Source organism: Rana temporaria, chromosome 5 (genome assembly GCF_905171775.1).
Source record: "Rana temporaria chromosome 5, aRanTem1.1, whole genome shotgun sequence".
NCBI classification, from domain to species: domain Eukaryota; kingdom Metazoa; phylum Chordata; class Amphibia; order Anura; family Ranidae; genus Rana; species Rana temporaria.
The window spans coordinates 395900899-395921310 of record NC_053493.1 but is presented as its reverse complement, the minus strand read 5'-3'; the positions used below and the strand labels follow the sequence as shown (position 1 = coordinate 395921310).

The 20412-nt window shown below is 49.3% G+C and overlaps 1 protein-coding gene across 1 annotated transcript; it reads left to right on the top strand.

Annotated features, from left to right (window-relative positions):
* The first annotated feature begins 18107 nt into the window (after nt 1-18107).
* Nucleotides 18108-19268, top strand: LOC120941334 (nuclear pore complex protein NUP98A-like). The gene has a single exon (XM_040354668.1). The coding sequence runs from the start codon at nt 18108-18110 to the stop codon at nt 19266-19268; it is 1161 nt and encodes a 386-aa protein (XP_040210602.1).
* Nucleotides 19269-20412: the final 1144 nt, after the last annotated feature.

Below are 20412 nucleotides of genomic sequence, written 5' to 3'. Positions count from 1 at the left end.
GGGAAATGACTGATCGCTGTTCATACATTGTATGAACAGACGATCCGTCATTTCTCCCCCTGACAGGACCGGGAGCTGTGTGTTTACACACACACAGCTCCCGGTTCTCGCTCTGTAACGAGCGATCGCGGGTGCCCGGCGGTGATCGTGCCCGCCGGGCACGCGCGTCGCACCAGGGGCGAGCGAGGGACGCGCGCCTCCGGCGGCTCGCACGAGCCCCTATTGGCTGAAATGCGAGATGACGTATAGCTACGTGATCTCGTGCAGCCGAGCCGACCTGCCGCCGTATAACTGCGGTGGCTGGTCAGCAAGTAGTTAAAGGGACACTAATGGTTCCCTTGTTTTTTTTAAAAATTAACAAACATGTCATACTTACCTCCCCTGTGCAGCTTGTTTTGCACATAGTGGCCCCAATCCTCATCTTCTGGGGTCCCTCGGCGGCTGTCTCGGCTCCTCCTCTCAAGAACTATCCCCCTTCAAGGGAAGCTCTCTCCCATGGGGGTTAGTTCTTGCGGGCGTGCTCCCGTGATACAGCCAGTGGCTATAGCCACCGACTGTATCACTCGGCCCCGCCCCCCGGCACGCCGCGTCATTGGATGTGATTGACAGCAGCGCGAGCCAATGGCTGCGCTGCTATCAATCCATCCAATCTAGCCAATCAACGGCCTAGGATGCAAGGTGAAAAGAAAATGAACCTTTACATCCCCTTTAAGGAGAAAAGAATATGAGGGTTTACAACCCCTTTAAAGTATAGCTAAAGCCAAACCTTTTTTTATTTTATTTTCGATGGAGTAGAGTAGTCTTCAAACTTTTTTCCTTTAATTTTTCTTTCTATGCTTGTCTCGTCTGGGAGCTTTCCCTTTACTTCCTATCCCGTAGGCACAGGAAATCCTATCTTAGATAAGCGACAACTGGAAGAGTGTCCTTATTTTAAGATATCACCTCTATCCTGACAATTAAAAATGTTTAATTTTCCTTCACGTTCAATCCCAGTGACAGTGATCACGGGACAAATAGAGATTCTGGCCCAGATTCACAGAGAGCAAGGCGCACATTACGCCGCCGTAGAGCAAACACTGTACGCTACGCCAACGCAGCGCAGAGAGGCAAGCATTGCATTCAGCAAGCCAGTGCTCCCAACGCTGCGCCAGCGTGGCGTGGGTTTCGAAGGCATACGCCGGCGTAGGTGGAAGTGGGCGTGACCCCATGCAAATGAGGTGTGACCCCATGCAAATGATGGGCCGAGCGACAGACAGGTACGTATCACGAACTGCGCATGCGCCGTGACGTGGACGCATGCACAGCACCCCCCCCTGCGCCTGCGCCTGGACTTGAAGTCCAGCAATGTACAGGAAAATATAGTGTACATAGTGCAGGAGTATGTAAGGTACAATATAGTCTAGGAATGTGCAATGGATAATATAGTGTTTATAGTGCAAGAGTGTGTAATGGACAATATAGTAGTGCAGGAGTGTGTAATGGACAATATAGTAGTGCAGGAGTGTGTAATGGACAAAATGATGTATATAGTGCAGGAGTGAGTAATGGATAATATATTGTATATAGTTAGGAATGTGTAATGGACTATATAGTGCAGGAATGTGTAATGGACAATATAATGTATATAGTGCAGGAGTGTGGAAAAGAAAAAAACCTTGGATATAAATGTGTGACTGCGGACACCCGCCACCCGCTACACAAAAAAGGCATTTTAATTGGGGGGGCACAGTATAATGTTGGTGGGGCCATGGCCCCCTCTGGCCCCACCCTAGTGACGCCACTGCCCGTGGAACCCTAGGGTTCCTCCAGAGGTTGGTAGGGGTTCCTTGAACAACGAGCAATTTCTGCCTCTCTGATAACTTCCCACTGACACCATTGATTGTTCTAGCTATCTGTAAGGGGAGAATTCTTCCGAATGATCACAAGTGTAAGGAGCATTCTTCCCACTGACCATCACACTAATGTATCATGAGTTTTAGATATAGTCATTTTTAGCAGGGTATCCCTGACCTCTGAAAGTTATTTCAAGGGTTCCTCGGTGTTGAAAAGGTTGAGAAAGGCTGCACTAGGGAATAAGGGGCAAATACTGTATATACTCGAGTATAAGCCGACCCGAATATAAGCCGAGGCACCTAATTTTACCACAAAAAAATGGGAAAACTTATTTACTCAAGTCTAAGCCTAGGGTGTCCATCTGCATGCCTCAATGTGCCTCACTGTGTCCATGTGCATGCCTCACTGTGCCCATGTGCATGCCTCACTGTGCCCATGCCTGAGGCCCCGTACACACGACCGAGTTTCTCGGCAGAATTCAGCCAGAAACTCGATCGGAGCTGGATTCTGCCGAGAAACCCGGGCGGGTGTACACTTTTCACCGAGGAAGCCGACAAGGAACTCGTTGGGCCAAATAGAGAACATGTTCTCTATTTCCTCGTTGTTCAATGAGAAAAGTTGGCCCGCCGAGATCCTCGGCGGCTTCAACACAGAATTTGACGAGGAACTCGATGTGTTTGGCACGTTGAGTTCCTCGGACGTGTGTACGGGGCCTCACTGTGTCCATGCCTCACTGTGTCCATGCCTCACTGTGCCCATGCCTCACTGTGCCCATGCCTCACTGTGCCCATGCTTCACTATGCCCATGCCTCACTGTGCCCATGCCTCACTGTGCCCATGCCTCACTGTGTCCATGCCTCACTGGATCCATGCCTCACTGTGTCCATGCCTCACTGTGCCCATGCCTCACTGGATCCATGCCTCACTGTGCCCATGCCTCATCGTGCCCATGCCTCACTGTGCCCATGACTAGACTGACGTTTAACATGGGAGTCTATGGAAGGGATGCCCGGCGTTGAAAAATCGGTGCTCCTCAGCCGTAGTTCCCCAGACAACAAGCTTTGCACACTTGTATAGGAAGAGTGAGGCTACATGTGTGTCAAGTGGGAGAGGACCTACGACCAGCTGGTACCGGGTCCCCAAAGTCCAGGAAATCAGGCGCAAAAAAGGTAACTTGAGTATAAGCCGAGGGGGGCATTTTCAGCACAAAAAAAATGTGCTGAAAAAAATCGGCTTATACTCGAGTATATACGGTATTATCTATAAAACCCTAAAGCATCAGAGAATAAGGGGACAGTGAATAAACAAAAAAAACAGGGAACAATGAGGAACTACCACTGAACAAGATACGAGGCACCAGGAACTAAGTAGACAAATAATTACAAATCCTCTAGACACCAGTAAATGGGAGAGGGAGTAATTATTATACCACAAAGCACCAGGGAATAGGAAGGCAAACAATTATATTATTAAACTGTATCTAAAGCCAAAACTTTTGTTTCCTTTTGGATAAAGTAGGAAATTATTAAAACCTCTGCTAGCTTTGTCTCCACCGGGCAGATTCACCCTCTCAGGTTCTCCTGGTGACCATTGTTACTGGGAAAAAAAGTGATGGGAAATCAAAAGGTCAGACATATACTGTAGATACTAACTCCTCCCCTTTACACATGTTTCTAAGGCTACGACTCAAACACAGAGATGCTCCCCTAAGAAGTCTTCATTAGTGTCCCCCATCAGAGTCCCCCCAGCAAGTGTCCCCCAGCAGAGCCCCCCACAGCAGGTGTCCCCCATCAGAGCCCCCCACAGCAGGTGTCCCCCATCAGAGCCCCCCACAGCAGGTGTCCCCCATCAGAGCCCCCCAGCAGAACCCCCTCACAGCAGGTGTCCTCCATCAGAGCCCCCCACATCAGGTGTCCCCCATCAGAGCTCTCCACAGCAGGTGTCCCCCATCAGAGCCCCCCACAGCAGGTGTCCCCCATCAGAGCCCCCCACAGCAGGTGTCCCCCATCAGAGCCCCCCAGCAGAACCCCCTCACAGCAGGTGTCCTCCATCAGAGCCCCCCACAGCAGGTGTCCCCCATCAGAGCCCCCCACAGCAGGTGTCCCCCATCAGAGCCCCCCACAGCAGGTGTCCCCCATCAGAGCCCCCCACAGCAGGTGTCCCCCATCAAAGCCCCCCACAGCAGGTGTCCCCCATCAGAGCCCCCCGCAGCAGGTGTCCCCCATCAGAGCCCCCCAGCAGAACCCCCCCCCCCCACAGCAGGTGTCCCCCATCAGAGCCCCCCACAGCAGGTGTCCCCCATCAGAGCCCCCCAGCAGAACCCCCCCCCCCCCCACAGCAGGTGTCCCCCATCAGAGCCCCCCACAGCAGGTGTCCCCCATCAGAGCCCCCCAGCAGAACCCCCCCCCCACAGGAGGTGTCCCCCATCAGAGCCCCCCACAGCAGGTGTCCCCCATCAGAGCCCCCCAGCAGAACCCCCCCCCCCCACAGCAGGTGTCCTCCATCAGAGCCCCCCACATCCGGTGTCCCCATAGATCAGTACTTGTCCAATAGATCCATCATGTAGCTCGGGCGCGCTGGGAGCAGAAGCAAATTACAGGGGGCGGGGCATACGTGGCATCTTTGGTTACTTGGAGGGTGGCACTCGGAGATCATTTCTGGGATTGGCAGCAGCTCTGGCCAACCCAGAAGCCTCTCATCACACCGACCTATGGTAGAAGAGCCGACACACGCAGAGAGGGCGGGGCAGACAGGAGACTTTGGAGCTTTGGCGCCCCCACCTCTGTGGCGCCTGGGTGCGGTGCACCCCGTGCACCCTGCCTAGGATCGGCCCTGTCACCTAGTGTTTAAAGTTGAGCGCCATCTGTGTGAGCACTGGCGCATTCCCGATTGCTCAACCTACGTCACTATTACCGCGTGGTATGCAGCTGGGACTTCCATTTTTTTTTTTTGGTTTATCCTACAAATGTTGTGTCTTTTATTATGGTGGCTGTTTCCCGTTCTTGTTGTTGTCTTTCCCTGTACGCCCGATGCTTGTGTGTTCGGTTCCAGTACGCTCTAACGCCACTGCCCCCCCCAGCCCAGAGCTGTGTGTCTCCTTTTATTTGTGATAGCACTCCCAGAGCCTCCCGGTGCAGGAAGCATCATGTAAGCAGATCTCCCTGTGTACAGAGCCTGGAACTGGTGAGTCAGCGAGTGCAGCATTATCCACTTCATCTGACAATAGTCCAGGAAAAAAAACACATCAGACCCGGACGGCCCCCCCTCCGAAAGCCCCGTCAGATGCAGTCTCTTCTTTTCTTTTTTTCATGGTTCGGAAAAATCAATGCGACCGACTCAGCTCCAAAAGTCTCCTCTCTGTCTAATATTCATGAACTGCGAGTTTCAAAATGTCAACCTTGTTTCCTGAACATCTGCTGGGCACACGACAACAAGGCCGGGAACGGCTCAGCTTCTGTTTAACTTTCACTGGCGACCGCGGCAGCGGGGTCATGCCCACACAGCATTACAATTCCCCGGAGGCCCTTTGCTTACACCTGGCATAATGCCCTCCGAAAAAGGGAAATGCCCAAATTTGCTACGGAGACATTCAGTCTTAGGATTAGAGCGCTAAGTAAACACCATACAATATGAAGGAGCCGGAATTCACAGAAAACAATCAGCATACATATTGAGTTATTATTGCAATATTTCTTTTTTCACATATATATATATATCATTTTCTTGCTTGCTGTCCCATACTTCCGTTTTGGTATTACATACACTTTATATATTACTAAATGAGACTCTATATAGTGGCTATGTATATTTCACTGCAGTTTACAGTAAGACAGGAACAATAAAATATAACCACTGTGCAGCACTAATAAATCTGAAAGCGGAACTTCAGTCATTTTTTCATCCTTGCATCTATTAAATCTTCTGCCCTTGTTGTTTTAACTTTGGATAGTAAAACTTTTTTTTCTGCCAGTAAATACCATATACAGCCCACTTTCTTGTCTGGTCATTGGCCTAGGCTTATGACATCATGCACAGCTCTCTCTCTCTCACTCTCTTGAGAGTTTGCTAAGAAGGGAGGGGGGATGAGTTATAAGAGGGACAATGAGAGCTGCAGAAATGTGCTTCTGTGTCTCTGTGGAAATCCAGGAAGTGAACAGACAGCAGCTTCAGCTAACCACAGTTAAAATGATTGCAGCCGGGGCGTGGCCTGACACGGCATGGAGTTAGGGTGACCACGTGTCCCGGATTGCCCGGGACAGTCCCGCATTTTGCAGGACTGTCCCGGGCAACTTCATTCCAGGACAATACAGTGTCCCGGAATGAAACTGACACAGCTACCCCCCTGGGCCAATCTGATGCCCCCAAAAAAGGGCGCCACATCACTGCTTTACTCACTGACAGTACTTGCCCTGGCCGGGAATGCCTGGAGGAGCACAATTCCCGCCCCCTGCTTGTGATTGGAGAAATCATAAATCCCGCCTCTTGTGTCCAATCACTGTGCTGTGATTCGTTATAGCACAAGCTGATTTTTGGGAAGGGGGGTGTCCCTGAATGGTAGTTTGGAAATGTGGTCACCCTACATGGAGTAGGACGTGTGCACCCTAGGCTCTGTCCATTACTCCTCTTCTGCCATTAATCCTGGACTCTGCTGATCCTCCCTTCCGCAACTGACACCTGCCTGGGGTCCCCCTTTACACCCTGCCTGGCCTCCCCTGCCCTCCAACCATCCGGCGGCCCGAGTGGAGCGGCAACCCTCCCGCGCTGTGGCCGCATTCAGGAAATTCCGCGGCTTCGACCTAATCGCGGATGTCCGCGGTCATCTTGGCACTCCTCTGCCTGGGCTCAGCGCTAGGCCCCGTCCCTACTACCGGACAACAGACCTTCATAGCACCATACCTGGCCTCCACTGACCCTCAACACTCCAGTGATCCTACCGGAGAGGCTTTCCCTTCGCACTGCGGCCGCATCTAGGCAGGACCGCGACTTCGGCCTACACCCGGAGGTACGCGACCATCTTGGTGCTCCCCTCTGTCTCGTCACTGGGCCCCATCTCTGTTGCCGCTCTGGAGACCCTCCTCACACCAAACCTGGCCTCCTCTGACCTCCAGCCATCCGGTGGCCCGCACGGAGGCTACGTTTAGGCAAGACTGCAGCTTTGGCCTGTGCACGGAGGTCCGTGGCCATCTTGGTGCCCCTGATCCAGCACTGGGCCCTGTCCCTGTTACCGGTCTGAAAGCCTTTCTCCCGTCCCTCCTAGCCTACTGAATTTGAGAGTCACCGATCACACCCGCTATCATGTCCCTCCCAAAAAGCTAAAATGATTGCAGCCAGACTCAGTGGAGAGAGATTTCTGCAGCATACTTGGCAAGTACAGAATCATAGTACAGTGGAACCTTGGATTACGAGTATAATCCGTTCCAGGAGAATGCTCGTAATCCAAAGTACTTGCATATCAAAGCAAGTTCCCCCATTGAAGTCAATGAAAATTAAAATACTTAGTTCCGCATTGACTTCAATGGCATGCAATACCAAATGCGGTCAGAGGCGGGGGGCGCCGGAGAGCACCGGAAACGGCCGGAAAGGCCCGAGGACAGTTCGGCTGACCTCGTTAAACCTCGGAAAGACTCAGTTTGCGAGCCTTTCACAGGATTGCCGAGGTCAGCCGAAGTGTCCTCGGGCCTTTCCAAACAATCGCCAATGATCTGCGCAATCCGGCTCCGGCACCCCCCACCTCAGGTCAAAATCAGTACTGCATTCTCAATATAAAGAATGTTCCTTACATTGATGGTCAATGGGAAGAATGCCCCTTTAAACTTGTGGGCAATGGGAAAAATGCTGCGTATATTGATGGTCAATAGGGAGAATGCTTCTTACATTGGTGGGCAATAGGAAGAATGTACCTTGCATTGATGGTCAATGTGAATAATGCTCCTTGTACTGTTGGGCAATGGGAAGAATGTTGCGTATATTATTGGGCAATGGGAGGAATGCTCCTTACATTGGTGGGCAATGGGAACAATGCTCCTTATACTGGTGGGCAATATAAAGAATGTTCCTTACATTGATGGTCAATGGGAAGAATATCCCTTATAATGGTGGACAATGGGAAGAATGTTGCGTATATTGAGGGTCAATAGGAAGAATGCTCCCTACATTGGTGGGCAATAGGGAGAATGTACCTTAAATTGTTGGTCAAAGGGAAGAATGCTCCTTGTACTGGTGGGTAATGGGAAGAATGTTGTGTATATTGGTGGTCAATGGGAAGAATGCACCTTACGTTGGTGGGCAATGGGAGGAAGGCTCCTTATATTGGTAGTCAGTGTGAAGAATGCTCCTTATATTGGTGGGCAATCAGAGACAGGTTCCTTATGTTGGTGGCCGGAGTGATACTCTAACAGACCACTGAAAGATAGAACCTCACAATTCTAATCGCGTTCTGCGATCCACTGACCAAAATCTGGTCAAGGTGCCAAAAACCAAATACAAGTCCAAAGGAGAAAGAAGGTTTGCTTTTCAAAGTCAGAGACTATGGAACGCTTTACCAACCAGCGTTCGGTTGGAGGAAAACCACCTGACTTTCAGAAGACAGATTAAAACTCTGCTCTTTTGATGTCATGAGACACGAAACATCAAGCGCCCAGAGGCGATTCAGTTCGCATGTGCCGCGCTATATAAGTTTTTCATTCATTCATTCATTCATTCAAAGTTCACTGGTGTCATGCTGCTGGTTCTTCCAAATGGAGTTGGCCCTAGAACTCTCCAGGCACCATCAGGTTGGAGGCCAATCAGCCACAGCTCATGGAACCCTGGTAGAGAATAGCTGTATTAAGCCCCGTACACACGATTGGGTTTTTGCCCAGCCAAACTCACATCGGAATTCCATCGGAGTAAAAGAGAACATGTTCTCTATCTAAACTCCGACAGAATTCCTCTGAAAAATGTCCGATGGCACATACCAAGGGTCGGAACTTCCGATGGAAAAAGTCTGTCGGACTTTTTCCATTGGAAATTCCGATCGTGTGTACGGGGCTTTAAAACATCGATCAAACAGCTTAACATTTCTAACAAGACGAGGTTAGTGACACTCAGGGTTTTTTTTCTCAGAGAATAGGTGCAGGAACTCCCCTACTTCTGAGTCACCTGTTGTGTCCACCCCCTACCCACCTCCGAGAACCATTCCTTGGCTCCACCCCCTACCCACCTCCGAGAACCATTCCTTGGCTCCACCCCCTACCCACCTCAGAGAACCATTCCTTGGCTCCACCCCCTACCCACCTCTAAGCACCATTCCTTGGTTCCACCCCCTACCCACCTCAGAGAACCATTCCTTGGCTCCAGCCCCTACCCACCTCTAAGCACCATTCCTTGGTTCCACCCCCTACCCACCTCAGCGAACCATTCCTTGGCTCCACCCCCTACCCACCTCAGAGAACCATTCCTTGGCTCCACCCCCTACCCACCTCTAAGCACCATTCCTTGGTTCCACCCCCTACCCACCTCTGAGCACCATTCCTTGGTTCCACCTTTGAGCACCATTCTTTGATTCCACTCCCTGCCCACCTCCGAGCACCATCCCTTGGTTCCACCCCCTAACCACCTCTTAGTAATGGATACAGAACCAAGTATCAATTTGTGGTGCTAAGTAATTTGCAACAATGGAGCTTCACCAGCAACAATAGACTCTGAACAAGCTAGCAACAATATACCCCTCCCTCAACAGTTGATGTCTCCCAGCAACTATTGTCTCCCAGTAGCATATGAGCCCCCTAGCAACAATAGATCCCCTACCAGTGACAACTGACCTCCCCAGCAACAATTGACCCTCAACCTGTAAAAATAGATCCCCTCCAGCAACAATAGATCCCCCAGCAGCCAGCATTAATAGACCCTCCAGTACACCCCAGCACCCCTTTGCCATTACATACATTCAGAGCTGGAGGTGCCGGAACTGCGTTCCCCCGCGTTCCTGCTGAAAAAAAGCCCTGGTGACACTTCATTATGCAATAAGGGGTAAAGGTATCTTTCAAAGCCCCTCTAAATATTATAGTAAAATTATTTTTGAGCGTGTCAGAGGAGGAAAAAAAGGTTAAAAAGCCGTTTACCCATTGGCCATTGTTCCGTAGGCAGTCTGAAACTTCTGATCACTCATCATGCACCCGTCATCACCCACTCTTGCTGCCGCCCTCAGCTGATGTATTTCCCGCTGAATAGGCCGCGGCCCTCAGAGGCACATACCTGGATAAGTGGTGTCTGTTGGTTCTCTTCTGTCACCATACAACTTCCCCTACACGTGCAATAAAACGCGGTCCTCCCTTAGGCAACCATGGGAGGTAGAATGAAAGGGAAGGGAGATTGGAAGGCCTCTTGCTCATAATAAACATACCAGCAAAGTGGAAATGTTGGTTACTGGAGCCTCGAGGCGTCACTTTATCTCTGTGCAGGAGGCAAAAAAATTCTTCTAATGACAGAACTCAGATGACCTTAATAATTCGTGGCAACAAGATTTACTTTCAACTGCCTTTAGCTTTTTAGGAAAATTACAAGATCATTTTGTCAACTTCAGGTTTCAGCTGATATCATAAAAATGCTGAAAAATTCCTGGTAAGTGCTTAAAGCGGGGGTTCACCCAAAAATACATTTTTAACATTACATTCAGCCGAGTTGTCCTAATGACAATGGGCTGCTTTTTTTCCCCCCCGTACATACCGTATTTTCACCGCCGCTTCCGGGTATGTCTTCTGCGGGACTGGGCGTTCCTAATTGATTGACAGGCTTCCGACCGTCGCATACAGCGCGTCACGAGTTGCCGAAAGAAGCCGAACGTTGGTGCGGCTCTATACGGCGCCTGCGCACCGACGTTCGGCCTCTTTCGCTAATCGGCAGGCGTAGCGCGACTCGCGCATGTGCCATAGGGAACCAGGCAGTGAAGCCGGAGCGCTTCACTTCCTGGTTCCCTTACCGAGGATGGCGGGGGGGGGGCAGCAGAGTGACGAGCGATCGCTCGTCCTCTGCTGTGGACGGCGCTGGACTCCAGGACAGGTGTCCTAATATTAAAAGTCAGCAGCTGCAGTATTTGTAGCTGCTGGCTTTTAATTGTTGTTTTTTTTCAGCAGGGCTCCGCTTTAAGGCCCCTTTCACACTGGGGTGGGAGGCGCGGTGGCGGTATAGCGCCGCTAAAAATAGCGGCGCTATACCGTCGGAATTGCCGCGGGATTCGGCCGCTAGCGGTATTAACCCCCACTAGTGGCCGATAAAGGGTTAATACCGCCCGCAATGCGCCTCAGAAGAGGCGCATTGCGGGCGGTATTGCCGCGGTTTCCCATTGTTTTAAATAGGAAGGAGCGGTATACATGCCGCTCCTCTCACCGCTCTTAAGATGCTGCTTGCAGGAGATTTTTTTCTCTCCCGCCAGCGCATCGCCTCAGTGTGAAAGCCCTTCACATTGAGAAGGCTGGGCAGGAGTTTTTCAGGCGGTATTTAGGCGCTATTTTTAGCGCTATACCGCCTGAAAAACTCCTCAGTGTGAAAGGGGCCCAAGACTGGGATGCCATTAAAGTTCATGTGGGTGTAAAGGCAGGTGTCCCAATACTTTTGGTAATATATAGCTGGATTCAGAGACAGTTACGCCGGCGTATCAGTAGATACGCCGTCGTAACTCTGAATCTACGCCGTTGTAAATTTAAGCGTCTTCTGGAAACCAGATACGCTTAAATTAGGCTAAGATACGAGCGGCGTAAGTCTCCTACGCCGTCGTATCTTAGGGTGCATATTTACGCTGGCCGCTAGGTGGCGCTTCCGTTGAGTTTGGCGTAGAATATGCAAATGAGCTAGATACGCCGATTCAGAAACGTACGTGCGCCCGGCGCATTTTTTTACGTCGTTTACGTAAGGCGTTTTCAGGCGTAAAGTTAGTCGAACAAAAAGCCGGCCTAGCCAATGTTAAGTATGGCCGTCGTTCCCGCTTCGAAATTTGAAAATTTTACGTCGTTTGCGCAAGTCGTCCGTGAATGGGGCTGGACGTAATTTACGTCCACGTCGAAACCAATACGTCCTTGCGGCGTACTTTGGAGCAATGCACACTGGGATATGTCCACGTTAAAAACTTCAATCACGTCGGGTCACCAGTCATTTACATAAAACACGCCCCCCTGTTCCACATTTGAATTAGGCGCGCTTACGCCGGCCCCATTTACGCTACGCCGCCGTAACTTAGGAGGCAAGTGCTTTGTGAATACAGCACTTGCCTCTCTGACTTACGGCGGCGTACAGGGCCGGCCTTTGGGGTGTGCGAGCTGTGCGGCCACACAGGGCGTCATGGGCAACAGGGGCGCCGTTCGGACACCCAGAGGCGTACTATGGGGGGCGAGCCACTCCCGGGTACCACACACTGGGGGGGTGTCAGACCGGCACCCCCCTCCGCGATTGTTTTACACCTGCGGTGGCATTGTTTTCCTCTTTGTGTATGTTTAGGTGACCGGGGGGCGAGGGGTGAAGATGGGAGGGCGCCACAGGATTAGCTCGCACAGGGCGCCTGAACACCTAAGGCCGGCCCTGGCGGCGTAGCGTATCTCATAGCGGCCGATATGCCAGTCTATCTGAATCTTGCTAATAGTGTATGTCCTTGGGCAACAGTCGTTAGGAGGGAATCCCTGCTCCACCCACCTGTACTACACACCTTCCTCCATCACAACCTACACTGCCCCCTATTGACCAGTATAGTGTCGGTATGTGAAATATGCAACAGGTAAGAGATGAGCCAGAAAACCACAAAAAATAAATAAAATTCGGCTGAGATCTGGCAAGTTTCCAGCCATGGGAAGAAGTAGAGACCACCACTGGCCTCCTGGGATCAGGCACATATTCCTTACATAATTCACAATCTTTTCCGTGACGTTGCATTTAAAAAAAGTTGGACTTTCATTTGGAGTTGACTGGTCCTTTAATAACTTCCAATCGCCTCCAGACCAAAAGAATTCTTAGAATTCGCGGTGACATCAGCTGTGAAAGGCAGTATTTTCCCTTTTACGAGCTGGAGCCGGCAAAACCCTGGATCGCAGCACTGACAAGTCTTTAGAGCTCATCTGAATGGAATGTAATAACTTGGGCTGGAAAACCATTACTTACTGGAGAGACAGCGGCGGCCGTGTGTAAAGCTTACCCTACCTATATATAACGTGTACTGTACACATACTGTAGTTCTGGGAATTCTGTGCGCCGGCATTCTCAGAAAAACGCGCCTGGGAGTCTCCGCTGCACAAAGGTCCCAGGCAACGCGCCCTTCACAGACGCCCAGCGCGCCCGTCCTTCTACATTGTGCAGCAAATACACTTTAATATTGTCTATTATCACCTTAAACCTCCATAGTATTTATTTTATATTCTATTCTCAGATCCAGCCGGGCCGAGCCGGAGGAAAAGCGATGACATTAACGAGTCGTGTCTTACAGGGAAATAGAGATTTACCATTCATGTGTATGAATAATTAAAGACACTGCAGAGATTTTTTTTTACTTAAATGGACACCCAGGAAGCATTTAACCGCTTAAGGACCGAGCCTCTTTTTCAGATGTCTTGTTTACAAGTTAAAAAAAAAAATAATTTTGCTAGAAAATTACTTAGAACTCCCAAACATTATAACTTTTTTTCCTAACACCCTAGAGAATAAAATTACATTTTTTTAATAAAAAAATAAGACAACAGTAAAGTTAGCCCAATGTTAAACTTCTAATTTCTCTGGTGACTTTGGGGACCCGGTACCGGCCGCTCGTAGGTCCCCTGGACCCCAAACGTACCACACATGTAGCCCCACTCTTTCTCTACAAGTGTGCAAAGTTTGTTGTCTGGGGGACCCGGGGAGCACCGGTTTTTCAAAGCCAGGCACCTCTTCCATAGACTTCCATATTAAACGTCAGTCTAGTCATGGGCACAGTGAGGCATGGGCACAGTGAGGCATGGGCACAGTGAGGCATGGACACAGTGAGGCATGGACACAGTGAGGCATGGACACAGCTAGTCATGGGCACAGTGAGGCATGGACACAGTGAGGCATGGACACAGTGAGGCATGGGCACAGTGAGGCATGGGCACAGTGAGGCATGGGCACAGTGAGGCATGGACACAGTGAGGCATGGGCATAGTGAGGCATGGGCACAGTGAGGCATGGGCACAGCAAGGCATGGGCAGTGAGGCATGGGCACAGTGAGGCATGGGCACAGTGAGGCATGGGCACAGTGGGGCATGGGCACAGTGAGGCATGGGCACAGTGAGGCATGGGCACAGTGGGGCATGGGCACAGTAAGGCATGGGCACAGTGGGGCATGGGCACAGTAAGGCATGGGCACAGTGAGGCATGGGCACAGTGGGGCATGGGCACAGTGGGGCATGGGCACAGTGAGGCATGGGCACAGTGAGACATGGGCACAGTGAGACTTTGGCACAGTGAGGCATGGGCACAGTGAGGCATGGGCACAGTGAGGCATGCACATGGGCACAGTGAGGCATGCAGATGGACACCCTAGGCTTATACTCGAGTCAATACGTTTTCCCATTTTTTGTGGTAAAATTAGGGGCCTCGGCTTATATTCGGGTCGGCTTATACTCGAGTATATACACTATAAGCTTATTAGTCTGCTGCTTCTCTTTTCAATGTCCAGTCACAGGCAGGAGAGGGGCAAGACCTGATTGGTCCCTTGATTTGGCAGTGACTGGACATTGAAAGGGGAAGCAGCAGACTTTTAATTTGTCACTCTGCTATCTCCCTCTATCAGCATGCTCCTTGCACAGGGGCGTGCTGATAGAAGGAGCGAGCAGAGCGATAGAGAGATGAGCTTATTAGTTTGCTGCTTCTCTTTTCAGTCAAAGGCAGGATTGGGGCAAGACCTGATTGGTTCCTTAAATTTGACTTGACTTGGCGGTGACTAAACATTGAAAGGAAAAGCAGCAGACTAATAGTTTGTGTCACTCTGCTCTCTCCTATTATCAGCATGCTAATACATATGGGCGGAATGTCAGCCGGCATCGGCCTCTTCAATAGAAACCAGTCAGCATTCGGCCCATGTGTTTTGGCCGGCTCATGAACGAAAAAGGTCTGCTGATCAGCTGCTTCACTGGAGCTGAAAGACAACTTTTTAAGAATAAAAGATAGAGGGTTTTTTTTTCTTTTTTTTTTGATATTGTGGCTGTATATAGGCAACTGTATAAGAAAATTCTCCCTCCTGCATGCAGCACACTGAATACCTATCAGAATTGACAAATCACTGGAGCTGAAGGACAGCTTTTTAAGAAAAGATAGAAAAGATAGAGTTTAAAAAAAAAAAAAAAAAGAATAATTATACAGTTGCTGTATAGGAGACCAGGGAAATGCTCCCTTCTGCCTGCAGCAGACTGAGGACCTCTCACCTTTACGCAAATCACTGAGCTTCAGTGATTTGTGTGAAGACGAGGGTCCTCAGTCTGCTGCAGGCAGAAGGGAGCATTTCCCTGGTCTCCTATACAGCAAGGACAGCTTTTTAAGAAAAAAAAAGCTAGAGATTTTTTTTTTTAAATGATACTGTTGTTGCATAGGCGACTGAGGAAATGCTCCATCCTGCATGCAGCAGACGGAAGACCGCTCAGCATTGACAAATCACTGGAGTTGAAGGACAGCTTTTTAATAATAAACAATAGAGTTTAATATATATATATTATGCAGTTGCTGTATAGGAGACCAGGGAAATGCTCTCTTCTGCCTGCAGCAGACTGAAGACCCCTCAGCATAAGCAAATCACTGGAGCTGAAAGACAGCTTTTTAAGAAAAAAAAGCTAGAGGATTTTTATTTTTTTAAATGATACTGTTGTTGCATAGGCGACTGAGGAAAGGCTCCATCCTGCATGCAGCAGACTGAAGACCTCTCAGTATTGACAAATCGCTGGAGCTGAAGGACAGCTTTTTAAGAATAAGGCTCCATGCACACTGAAGCTGATAAAAGCTATAAAAAAAAAACGCCAGTAGCTTTGCAGGGAGCCTTTCAGCGTTTTTTAGCGTTTTTGCATCAGCGTTTTTCAGTGTAGCTTTTTTTTTTTAATGGATTAAAAAACGCAAAAAAAAAACGCTGGCACCGGCGTTTTTCAGCGTTTTTAAGAATCTTTCTGCGTTTTTCAGCGTTTTGCGTTTTTCAGCGTTTTGCATTTTTTAGCGCTTTTTCCGCCAAAAAACGGCACTTTAAATGCAAATTTTGGGCGTTCAGAAAAAAGCCAATAAACTCCAAAGCTCATTAACACTAAAAAACGCCCAGGTGTGCATGGGCACATAGGCCGACATAGAGTTCAGTTTATGGGCTTTAAAAAAAAAAGCCAAAACGCCAATAAACTGCAGTTTATCAGCTTCAGTGTGCATGGAGCCTAAGAGATAGAGGCCTGGATTCAAGAAGCAATTGCGCCTGTGTAACCATAGTTACACAGCGCAATTGCTTACTTGCCCCGGCGTAACGAATGCTCCTGATTCAGGAACCTCGTTACACCGACTGCAACATAAGAGATATGCGCGGCATAAGGCTCTTATGCCCGCATATCTTAGGCTGCATTCTTGCGATGGCCGCTAGGTGGCATTCCCATTGTGCTCAGCGTATAGTATGCAAATTGCATACTAACACCGATTCACAACGTTACGTGAGCCCTGCGTACGCAGTTTACGTTGTTTCCGTACGGCGTCTTTCGCAGGGGCAGCCAATGTTACGTATACCCGTCGTTCCCGCGTCGCGAAATTTCAAATTTACATAGTTTGCGTAAGTGATTCGTGAATGGCGCTGGACGCCATTCACGTTCACTTTGAAGCAAATGACGTCCTTGCGACGTCATTTGCCGCAATGCACGTCGGGAAAGTTTCCCGACGGAGCATGCGCTCTACGATCGGCGCGGGAACGCGCCTAATTTAAATGATTCCCGCCCCCTACGGGATCATTTAAATTGCGCGCGCTTACGCCGGGCATTTTGCCGGCGCGCCCACGCAATTTACGGAGCTACTGCTCCGTGAATCAAGGGCGGCGCAGGGCAAAAACGTTGCCCTGCGCCTCCGCAAAAAAAGCGCAAATGTTCCTGAATCTACCCCAGAGTGTTTTTTTTTTTATGACCATGTTGCTTTATAGGCGACTAAGGAAATGCTCCCGTCTGCCTGCAGCAAACTGAAACAAATCACTGTAAGTAAAGGGTATTTTCATTTTTACTCTCCTGCTGCTGTATATTGTAATATATCAGGAATGCCTTCAAGCGACGTGTAGCGATTCGGAAAGGTTCACTCTGATATTCTTCTGAGGACCCCGTATAATAAAATAAATACACACAGCTTCCCGTTCTCTGTCTCCTTTTTTGTAGAATAGGATTTTCTCGCGATGAATAAGAAACGTTACGATCCGGCGCCTTTCACCGAGAACGTTTAATCCCAGAAAACGGAGCGGGTTGACCTCTCGGAGGCCGTCCTTTCCCCATGGCGGGCGGCTCAGGTAGAGAGGAATCCATTAATCACGTCCGTCGTGGCGGAACCGCCGTTATCTCCACCTATCAAATATCAGGGGAAAAAAACACCAGCAAAGCAAAACAGACTTTTCCGGGGCCTCAAATCTTCTCATCCTTTGGAAAGGTTACTGCACGTTGCAGCCAACGCCAAGGTAATCCCCGGCAAATCCCCGCTGCCGTCTCCCCTATAATTAGCATTAACATTCAGATGTGGCAGATTTCTGTTCATGAAAGGGAAGCCATACATGAAAAGACTCCGTCTTATCAATCCCGAGAAAAGAAAGAGATGATTTACCCGCAAAACAAAACACGGATATTTTATTGCATATAATTATAGAGTTAGCGTCCCGACTAAGTAACCACAACAATCGCACGGTAAGGCTCAGATGATCGGCGCTTTGTCTTACGACTTTACCGAGAATTAAAAAAATAAAAAAATAATGGACAAAGAAATATAAAAAATGTAAACGTGAAAATGATGCAACTTGTGCTAAAATCTGAAGCTGAAATGCCAAGCCTCCAACTTTCCAAGCCTCCAACTTTCCAAGCCTCCAACTTTCCAAGCCTCCAACTTTCCAAGCCACCAACTTTCCAAGCCACCAACTTTCCAAGCCACCAACTTTCCAAGCCTCCAACTTTCCAAGCCTCCAACTTTCCAAGCCTCCAACTTTCCAAGCCTCCAACTTTCCAAGCCTCCAACTTTCCAAGCCACCAACTTTATAAGCCACCAACTTTCCAAGCCTCCAACTTTCCAAGCCTCCAACTTTCCAAGCCTCTAACTTTTCAATGGCGCCAACTTTCCAAGCCGCCAACTTTCCAAGCCTCCAACTTTCCAAGCCACCAACTTTCCAAGCCACCGACTTTCCATGCCACCAACTTTCCAAGCCACCATCTTTCCAAGCCACCATCTTTCCAAGCCTCCAACTTTCCAAGCCACTATCTTTCCAAGCCACCAACTTTCCAAGCCACCAACTTTCCAAGCCTCCAACTTTCCAAGCCACCATCTTTCCAAGCCTCCAACTTTCCAAGCCACCATCTTTCCAAGCCTCCAACTTTCCAAGCCACCAACTTTCCAAGCCTCCAACTTTCCAAGCCACCAACTTTCCAAGCCACCAACTTTCCAAGCCAGGATCTTTCCAAGCCACCAACTTTCCAAGCCACCAACTTTCCAAGCCTCCAACTTTCCAAGCCACCAACTTTCCAAGCCACCAACTTTCCAAGCCACCAACTTTAAAAGCCACCAACTTTCCAAGCCTCCAACTTTCCAAGCCACCATCTTTCCAAGCCTCCAACTTTCCAAGCCACCATCTTTCCAAGCCTCCAACTTTCCAAGCCACCAACATTCCAAGCCACCAACTTTCCAAGCCTCCAACTTTCCAAGCCACCAACTTTCCAAGCCACCAACTTTCCAAGCCAGGATCTTTCCAAGCCACCAACTTTCCAAGCCTCCAACTTTCCAAGCCACCAACTTTCCAAGCCACCAACTTTCCAAGCCACCAACTTTCCAAGCCTCCAACTTTCCAAGCCTCCAACTTTCCAAGCCTCCAACTTTCCAAGCCTCCAACTTTCCAAGCATCCAACTTTCTAAACCACCAACTTTCCAAGCCTCCAACTTTCCAAGCATCCAACTTTCTAAACCACCAACTTTCCAAGCCACCAACTTTCCAAAAGCCTCCAACTTGCCAAGCCACCAACTTTCCAAGCCTCCAACTTTCCAAGCCTCCAACTTTCCAAGCCACCATCTTTCCAAGCCACCAACTTTCCAAGCCACCAACTTTCCAAGCTACCAACTTTCCAAGCCTCCAACTTTCCAAGCCTCCAACTTTCCAAGCCACCAACTTTCCAAGCAGAGACAGAGCATTGATTTATTCAAGTCTATTCGTATTCTTTGGACATCTTCTGTACTGCACCTTTCACTACGTTGCATCAGCTGCTGCGTCTTATTGAAGAGTTAAGCCGCCTGTGGATTCTGCCAATTCAGCAAGTGTCCATAATATCTGCATATACTGTCCAAAGGCCCGTACACACGATCGGATATTTGGACAACAATTGTGTGATGGATGGGTTTTGTCGGATAATCCGACCGTCTGTACATTCCATCGGATAATTGTCAGAATTTCCGACAACAAATGTTGGATGGTCATATGCTCTCAAATTTTCCGACAACAAATGTGTTCTGTCGGATTATCCGATCGTGTGTAGACACGTACGCTGGTCTAAAATCCAACGTACAAACACGCATGCTCAGAAGCAATGCTACATATGCAAAAATATGTAAAAAAATTAAAAACTATTGTTTTTTTTTTTCAAAATTGACGCTCTTCTTTTGTTTATAACGCAAAAAATAAAAACCGGAGGTGATCAAATGCTACCAAAAGAAAGCTCTATTTGTGGGGGAAAAAAACCCATAAAGGGCCAGATTCTCAGAGCAAGTACGCCGGCGTATCTACTGATACTCCGGCGTACTTTCAAATTTGCCGCGTCGTATCTTTAGTTTGAATCCTCAAACCAAGATACGACGGCTTCTGGCTTTGATCCGACAGGCGTACGGCTTCGTACGCCTTCGGATCGTAGGTGCAATACTTCGGCGCCCGCTGGGTGGAGTTTGCGACGTTTTACGCGTCGGGTATGCTAATTAGCTTTTTCCGTCGATCCACAAAGGTATGCGCGGCCGTTGCATTCTCTTACGTCGTCGCTAGTCGGCTTTTCCCGGCGTATAGTTAAAGCTGCTATTTTGTGGCGTATAGATAGACTTGCCATGTTAAAGTATGGCCGTCCCTCCCGCGTCGAATTTTAATTCTTTTTTTTCGTAAGTTGTCCGTGAATAGGAAAGGACGTAACTCACGTCGAAGTTCAAAAAAATGACGTCGACGCTACTCCGACGCAGCGCAGAGAGGCAATCATGGAATTCACAAAGCACTTCCTCCCAAAACTGCGCTGGGTTTCCTAGGCGTAAGCCGGCGTAGGTAGAAGTGGGCGTGAGCCATGCAAATGAGGCGTGACCCCATGCAAATGATGGGCCGAGCGCCAGACAGATACGTATAACGAACGGCGCATGTGCCGTCCCGTGGGCGCATCTCAGTGCGCATGC